The sequence below is a fragment of the Postia placenta genome (genome assembly GCF_002117355.1).
Source record: "Postia placenta MAD-698-R-SB12 unplaced genomic scaffold POSPLAscaffold_8, whole genome shotgun sequence".
Taxonomy (NCBI): domain Eukaryota; kingdom Fungi; phylum Basidiomycota; class Agaricomycetes; order Polyporales; family Adustoporiaceae; genus Rhodonia; species Rhodonia placenta.
Genome location: NW_020169839.1, coordinates 546,166 through 555,182, shown reverse-complemented (window position 1 = coordinate 555,182; position 9,017 = coordinate 546,166). Strand labels below are relative to the sequence as shown.

The following is a 9,017-nucleotide window of genomic DNA, read 5'->3' as shown; positions in this document are numbered from 1 at the left end:
GAACTCGTGCCCGGCTACTCCACGTTCCATTCAAAGGTATACCCATTGTCGAGCAACGAGCAGGAGGAACTGGACAAGTTCCTAAAGGAGCAGTTAGCGAAGGGCTACATACAGGAGTCGAAGTCGCCAATCTCATCCCCCTTTTTCTTCATCAAAAAGAAGGAAGGGACACTTCGACCCGTACAGGACTACCGCCGATTGAACGCGATCACGGTCAAAAATCGTTATCCCTTGCCGTTGATCGCCGAAATGGTGGATAAGCTCCGCGGCGCTACGCTCTTCACCAAGTTCGATGTCCGATGGGGATACAACAACGTCCGGATCAAAGCCGGTGACGAGTGGAAGGCGGCCTTTGTAACTAACCGGGGACTGTACGAACCCCTGGTAATGTTCTTTGGCCTCACTAATTCCCCCGCGACCTTCCAGGCCATGATGAACGAGATCTTCCACGATCTCATCGTCGGCGGCAAGATCCTTGTGTACCTAGATGACATACTCATCTTCTTCACCAACAAAGAGGAGCATGAAAAGGTCACACACGAGGTTCTGCGTCGCCTTCAGGACAACGATCTGTTCCTGAAGCCTGAGAAGTGCGAGTGGGACGTTCCCAAAGTCGACTACGTCGGCTATGTGTTCGGTGGCGATGAGGTGGCGATGGATCCCGCGAAGCTTAAAGGAATTAATGAGTGGCCGGTACCCCGGAACAAAAAAGATGTTCAGAAGTTCCGGGGGTTCTCCAATTTCTACCGCCGCTTTATTAAAGACTTCGCTAAGATCTCGCGACCACTCGACCGGCTCACAGGAAACGACCCATGGCATTGGGGCGAGGAAGAGCAGCACGCCTTCAATGAGCTCAAGCGGCTCTTCGCGACGACTCCAGTCCTAGCACTGTACGACCCTGATCGGGAGACGCGCATTGAGGTTGACGCCTCGGGGTACGCCACTGGCGGCGTGTTGATGCAGAAGCAGAATGACGGCAAATGGCATCCCATCGCCTTCAGATCCCATGCGATGGATCCGGCGCAGCGTAACTATGAGATCTACGATAAGGAGATGCTTGCCATCATTGAGGCGCTAGACGATTGGCGCCACTACCTCGAGGGGTTACCCAATCAGTTCGAGATCGTGACCGATCATAAGAACCTCGAGTACTGGCGTACATCCCAGCATCTCACGCGCCGTCAAGCGCGATGGTCGCTGTTCCTAGCTCGCTTCGACTTCCACATCACGCATAAAGCCGGGACGTCCAATGGAAAGGCTGATGCCCTGTCACGTCGATCAGACCATCAGATCGGCGATGAGGACGATAACACCGATCAGGTGGTTCTCAAACCAGAGCGCTTCCACATCGCCTCCGCCAGGCGCGGCCATGCCTCGGTAACGGCCGATCAGTCGCTTCTGAAGCGCATCAGAGAGTGCTCGGAGAAGGATCGGGAGGTGGCCGAGGCACTGGAAAAGGTACAGGACCTCGGGCCGCCCCGGCTGCAAAGGGGTTTTGAGGAGTGGAATGCCGAACAAGGGCTTCTGTTGTTCCGCGGATGTGTGTACGTCCCAAAGGACATGGAGCTCCGGCGGGATATAGTCAAAATCCACCACGACTCGCCGATCGCCGGTCATGGCGGTCGTGCCAAAACCCTGGAGCTTGTGTCGCGGAATTACTGGTGGCCTGGGATGTCCAAATTCGTCAATGAGTACGTAAGCACCTGTAAGGATTTACATGCATGCGCCGGTCTCACATCATAACCTCTACACCAAAAGGGTGCAATGTCAAGCTTGGCTTGACATCTGACCGGAGGTATATATGCTGATCATATGTCAACTCATGACATTATCCCCCTCCCAGGGCACATGACCTCATGTGGATCCATATAATACCCTGACCCCAAGGGTTACCAACTCTGGCTTAACCTTGATGATCTTCTGAGAGTTCAGGAGGACCCCATGTAGTCCGGTCACCTGACCATCTGGACCTCAGACACCAGCCCCCTTCACTGCCAAGCAATCACATATCACATGTGACCTCTAGTGAATTTGCTCGAAATGTCTGCTCACATGGGGAGTTGAACCCTCGACCACTTGAAGCTTGACATTTTGTAAGGATTTACATGCATGCGCCGGTCTCACATCATAACCTCTACACCAAAAGGGTGCAATGTCAAGCTTGGCTTGACATCTGACCGGAGGTATATATGCTGATCATATGTCAACTCATGACAGCACCTGCGACGTGTGCAACCGTACCAAGACATTCCCAGCCAAACCCCAGGGTCCGCTGAAGCCGAACGAGATCCCCGAGCGCCCGTGGCAGATCATCACAACCGACATGATCGTCGGCTTGCCAAAATCTGATGGGTTCGACTCAATTCTAGTCACCGCCGACCGCTTCACAAAGCAGGTCCACTTCTCGGCCTGTCATGAGACCCTGACGGCGGAAGGTGCGGCAGACCTGTACATCCGCGATGTGTTCAAGCATCATGGGGCCCCGGCTAAGGTCATATCAGACCGAGGTCCCCAGTTTGCTTCAAAGTATCTCCATGCGGTATACAAGGGACTGGGAATTGAGCCGGCGCTGTCTACGGCGTTCCATCCTCAGACAGATGGCCAGACAGAGCGCTGGAATCAGGAGATTGAGCAGTACCTGCATGCTTTCACAAGCCACAGGCAGGATGATTGGGCAAAGCAGTTGCCACTCGCGGAATTCGCACTGAACAACCGAGTTCACTCCGCGACCAGGCACTCCCCTTTCTTCCTGCATCAAGGGTACAATCCTGAGATCCAAGTGCGGATCAATCCGATGTCTGTGATGCCTGCGGCCGCTGATCGGCTCAAGATCCTGAAGGAGATTCGCAACGATACGCGCTCTGCACTCGAGCTATCGGCCGAGCGCATGAAGGTGTACTACGACAAGCACGTGCAGGAGGCGCCGGTCTTCGCACCGGGGGACAAGGTCTGGCTTGACGCTCGGAACCTTAAGCTGAAACAGCCGAGCAAGAAGCTCAGTCCCAAGCGCCTCGGACCTTATGCCGTGCGGCGAAAGCTCGGAGACTTGGATTACGAATTAATCCTGCCGAAGTCGGTGCCGGTACACCCGGTGTTCCATGTCTCCTTGCTTAGCAAGTACACGCGTAGCGATATCCCGGGCCGGGAACCGGAGGAACCGCCTGCGATCGAGGTTGAGGGCGACGAGGAGTACGAGGTTGAGCGGATCAAGGATTTGAGGATCTTCCGGCGTCAGCTGCAGTACCTCGTCAAGTGGAAGGGTTATGACGACTCGCATACATCATGGGAACCGGCGCGCAACGTTGCCAATGCGCCGGCCCTCATAGCCGACTTCCACCGGAAGAATCCGAACGCCCCTCGTCGACTCAACGCTGCTACCTTTGGTGGTCTCAACTTTCAGCCAATGCCTTCGCTGCTGACTGAAGCACATTGCCGCTCCGGATGGGAGATGGGCAAGGGCACCTCGCATGAGGTCATGCGCCGTTGAGGGGGGGGTAATGTCACGAGTTGGTACGGCGTCTAGCCGTTTTTTAATTTTTTCCTTTTTGCGGGCTCGAACCCGCGACCTCTGTACTACTTGCCTGATATGGACGCGTCGCTATCTACTGTACGATCAGATTAGATAGGACGGCAGTGCACGGCACAGCTCGGGCCCCGCTGACACAGCCGCTCTGACTCACCGGCCCCCGGGGCCGCGTCGGCATGCTGTGCACGGACCAGCTGCGCACGGACCAACGCGCACAGCCTGCCCTAATCTCCCCATGTATATAAGCCTGCCTCTGCTGCCCTAGGGACCTCAGTTTCAACCTCTTGTCCCTAGGTCAGTAAGCCCCTCATGTATTCTCTTTCTTACTTAACTAACTAATACATTTCTTGTCCCTAGCCTTAGGTTCAAGCCTAGCTCACCATCGCTTCGGTAAGAACCAGTCGAACGCCCCCAGCTTTTAGGTTTTCTCCTGTCGCTCGACCCCAAGTCGCGACACTAGCGTCAGATGATACATCATTTTGACACATACACCTAATCACCAAGCTAAAGTCTGTGCACTTACATCTTCATGGGTGCAGAAATGTCAAATATTTCCTAAACAGACACTGCTGAGTGATTGTATATACCTGTGTATATTTCACTAACCCTCTGGAGTAATACGACCACAACATCTGCTGCATTAAGCCTGACTACAAGCCTGTGATTATATACTTTAGCATGACATCATGGGCAAGGCAATATACTTATGCAAAGTGAACAGTACCTACATACACATTTGTATCACCACAATCACATTCAATAACAAGTTAGAGAACACTGTCACGAGTTGGCACAGCATCTAGCCGTTTTTAATTTTTTCCTATTCACAGGCTCGAACCTGCGACCTTTGTACTATACACTTGAACGGACAAGTCATTATCTACTGTACGATTAGATTAGATGGGCAGCAGTGCACGGCACAGCTCAGGCTCCACTGACATAGCCTCTCTGACTCACCGGCCCTTGGGGCTGCATCAGCATGCTGCGCACAGATTAGTTGTGCACGGACCAGTGCGCACAGCCTCCCCTAAACTTCCCCTGTATATAAGCCAGCCTCTGCTGCCCTAGGAACCTTAGGTTCGCCCTCTTGTCCCTAGGTCAGTAAGCTTTCATATATCTGCTTACTTACCTATACCAACTAATACATTTCTTGTCCCTAGCCTTAGGTTTGAGTGTTGCTCACCATCACTTCAGTAAGACTCAGTCGAATGCCCCCATCCTCTAGGTTTGTTCTTTTCCTATCACTCAACCTCAAGTTGCAACATTAGGTCGAAACTCCCCCTCGCTGCCGGTGTTCACAAAAATGCAACTCCTACACTCACTTTCCTTTCCCAAAGGTCGGGTGGTGCGCACCCCTACAATACCCTACAATATGTAGATAAGCATACTATACATCACCACCACTCAGGAAACAAACTTTTCAGTACCTGCACTTCAGTGGGCGGTACTTGTCCTCACAGATGCATGGACTAGGTTCCTGCTGCATACTAGGCAAAAGCAGTATTGGGCCCTACGTGAACTGCAAATCTCAGTGTCATCTTGGGTGCCATAGGTGTAAGCTAGTTTACAATGGCCTTTTGTGGTACGCACACCTCCCCGTCCTCCCCTCATCCAACATGGCTGCCTGTCAAGGCCTCATTCACACATTCGATTCTCAGAACCTCATTGACGTCTACATCCCAGATGGTCCTGACACCCTCATCCTCACCTGCGAGCAGCAGTTGTCGCGACTTGGGGTCAAGCGACAGGAACAAACCTAAATGCTGGGGGTGTTCAACTGGGTCTCACTAAAGTGATGGTGAGCTTACACTCAAACCTAAGGCTAGGGACAAGTAAGTTAGCATAGAAAGGTAAGTATGTACAGGGGCTTACTGACCTAGGGACAAGAGGTCGAAACTGAGGTCCCTAGGGCAGCAGAGGCAGGCTTATATACAGGGGGAGTTTAGGGGAGGCTGTGCGCGCTGGTCCGTGCGTAGCTGGTCCGTGCGCAGCATGCCGATGCGGCCCCGGGGGCTGGTGAGTCAGAGCGGCTGTGTCAGCGGAGCCCGAGCTGTGCCATGCACTGCCGCCCCATCTAATCTAATCGTACAGTAGATATGATGTGTCCGTATCAGGCAAGTAGTACAGAGGTCGCGGGTTCGAGCCCACGAAAGGGAAAAAATTAAAAAACAGCTAGACGCCATACCAACTCGTGACAATACCCCCCCTCAACGGCGCATGACCTCATGCGAGGCGCCCTTGCCCATCTCCCACCCGGAGCGGCAGCGTGCTTCAGTCAGCGGTGAAGGCATCGGCTAAAAGTTGAGACCATCAAAAACAGCGGCATTGAGGTGGCGAGGGGTGTTCGGGTTCTTTCGGTGGAAGTTGGCTATGAGGGCCGGCGCATTGGCAACATTGCGCGCCGGTTCCCATGACGTATGCAAGTCATCATAACCCTTCCACTTGACAAGATACTGCAGCTGACGCCGGAAGATCCTCGAGTCCTTGATCTGCTCAACCTTGTACTCCTCGTCACCCTCGACCTCGATCGCAGGTGGCTCCTCCAGCTCCCGGCCTGGGATATTGCTACGTGTGTACTTGCTAAGCAAGGAGACATGGAATACCGGGTGCACTGGCACCGACTTCAGCAGGACTAATTCATAATCCAAGTCTCCAAGCTTTCGCCGCACAGTGTAAGGTCCGAGGCATTTGGGACTGAGCTTCTTGCTCGGCTGTTTTAGCTTAAGGTTCTGGGCATCAAGCCAGACCTTGTCCCCCAGCACAAAGACCGGTGCCTCCTGCACGTGCTTGTCGTAGTACACTTTCATGCGCTCGGCTGACAGCTCGAGCGCAGAGCGCATGTCATCGCGAATCTCCTTCAGGATCTTAAGTTGATCGGCGGCGGCGGGCATCACAGACATCGGATTGATCCGCACTTGGATCTCAGGATTGTACCCTTGATGCAGGAAGAAAGGGGAGTGCCCAGTTGCGGAGTGAACTTGGTTGTTCAGTGCAAACTCTGCAAGCGGCAACTGCTTTGCCCAATCATCCTACCTGTGGCTTGTGAAAGCACGCAGGTACTGCTCAATTTCCTGATTCCAACGCTTGGTCTAACCGTCTGTCTGAGGGTGGAACACTATGGACAGCGCCGGCTCGATCCCAAGTCCCTTGTACACCGTATGGAGATACTTCAAAGCGAACTGGGGACCTCGGTCGAATATGACCTTGGCCGGGCCCCATGATGCTTGAATACATCACAGATGTACAGGTCTGCTGCGCCTTCTGCCGTCAGGGTCTCCTGACAGGCTGAGAAGTGGACCTGCTTGGTGAAGCGGTCGGTGGTAACCAGGATCGAGTCGAACCCATCGGACTTCGGCAAGCCGACGATCATATCCGTGGTGATGATCTGCCACGGGCACTCGGGGATCTCATTCGGCTTCAGCGGACCCTGGGGCTTGGCTGGGAATGTCTTGGTATGGTTGCACACGTCGTAGGTGCTCACGTACTCATTGATGAATTTGGACATCCCAGGCCACCAGTAGTTCCGCAACACGAGCTCCAGGGTTTTGGCACGGCTGCCATGACCGGCAATCAGCGAGTCGTGGTGGATCTTGACTATATCCCGCCGGAGCTCTGCGTTCTTTGGGATATATACGCATCCGTGGAACAACAGGAGCCCTTGTTCGGCATTCCACTCCTCAAAACCCCTTTGTAGCCGGGGCGGCCCGAGGTCCTGCACTTTTTCAAGCGCCTCAGCCACCTCCTGATCTTTCTCCGAGCATTCCCGGATGCGCTTCAGAAGCGACTGATCGGCCGTCACCGAGGCATGACTGCGCCTGGCGGAGGCGATGCGGAAGCGTTCTGGCTTGAGAACCACCTGATCGGTGTTATCGTCCTCATCGCCGATCTGATGGTCTGATCGACGTGACAGGGCATCAGTGTCATGAGTTGGTATGGCGCCTAGCCGTTTTTTAATTTTTTCCTTTTCGCGGGCTCGAACCCGCAACCTCTGTACTACCTGCCTGATATGGACGTGTCACTATCTACTGTATGATTAGATTAGATGGGGCGGCAGCGCACGGCACAGCTCGGGCCCCGCTGACACAGCCGCTCTGACTCACCGGCCCCCGGGGCCACGTCAGCATGCTGTGCACGGACCAGCTGCGCACAGACCAACGTGCACAGCCTGCCCTAATCTCCCCATGTATATAAGCCTGCCTCTGCTGCCCTAGGGACCTCAGTTTCGACCTCTTGTCCCTAGGTCAGTAAGCCCTCATTTGTATTCCTTTCTTACCTTACTAACTAATACATTCACTTGTCCCTAGCCTTAGGTTTGAGCCTTGCTCACCATCGCTTCGGTAAGAACCAGTTGAACGCCCCCAGCATCCTTCAAAGTCTGTGTTTCCCCTGTCGCTCGACCCTAAGTCGCGACATTAGGTCGAAACTCCTCACTGCTGCCGGCATTCTCAGAACCCACACACTCACTTCCTCTCCTATAGGTCGGGTGGTGCGCACCCTTACTATACTATACGATACGTAGATAGCCTACGATACATCGCCAACACTTGAGAAACGAACTCTTCAGTACCTGCACTTCAGTGGGCGGTACTTGTCCTCACGGACGCGTAGCCTTGGTTCCTGCTGCATAATAGTCAAAAGCAGTATTGGGCCCTACGTGAACTGCGAATCTCAGTGTCATCTCGGGCGCCGTAGGTGTAAGCTAGTATAGCACGGCCTTTTGTAGTACGCGCACCTCCCCTTCCTCCCCCCATCCAACGTGGCTGCCTGCCAAGGCCAAGTTCACGCATTCGACTCACAGGACCTCATCGATGTCTACATCCCAGACGGTCCTGAGACTATCATCTACCATTGCGAGCAGCAACCGTGCCCGAACCGAACACCCCGATCGATCCCAGAGGACTACCCGCGCTACAAAGCGATCCGACGAGCGCAACACCCGCTCGGACCCCGAAGCACCCTCATATCTCGATCAGCCTCGCGGCACTCTTGCCCTGTCTCCCCTAGCTCCCGTCTCCCTCAAACTGTCGTCACCGATCCAGATCAAGCGCGAGGAGATCTCCCTCCAGACCCTGCGCCAGAGCCAGAGCCTGAGGAGAGTGAGGGTGAAGAAGGAGTCTCGGAGTCCGAGTCCGAGGATTCTGTTGGGTCCGCCTCGCCGACAGCGTTCGCCCCCGCGTCAGCAGTCCCTGACGTACGTGACCCCCCCGCCGAACTTCCTCCGGCGCCTTCACCGCCGACTCCGCCGAGAGGCCGCTCGAGCACTCGCTCCTCTCGAAGTTCGGCCAGCGGAAGGCCACCACAGCCGCCTCCGCCCCCGCAGCGTCCTCCGTCCCCCCCGACGCCGATAATGTCTTCTCCCGCCGCTGCACCTGACAAGGAGACCCTGAAGCTCCTCCTCCCCCTCCGCTATGACGGCAAAACCGTCATTGAATGCGACAGGTTCTTGTCGCAACTTCGTATCTACTGGTTGATCAACACGTCGTTGACGACC

General features: G+C 54.6%; 1 protein-coding gene across 1 annotated transcript; it reads left to right on the top strand.

The window, feature by feature from the left end:
• Positions 1 to 8,334: 8,334 nt before the first annotated feature.
• Positions 8,335 to 8,899, top strand: POSPLADRAFT_1057239 (hypothetical protein; the record flags this gene model as incomplete). The annotated part of the gene is made up of 2 exons (XM_024480890.1): positions 8,335 to 8,717; positions 8,776 to 8,899. The coding sequence occupies 2 exons, from the start codon at positions 8,335 to 8,337 to the stop codon at positions 8,897 to 8,899; spliced, it is 507 nt and encodes a 168-aa protein (XP_024338267.1).
• Positions 8,900 to 9,017: the final 118 nt, after the last annotated feature.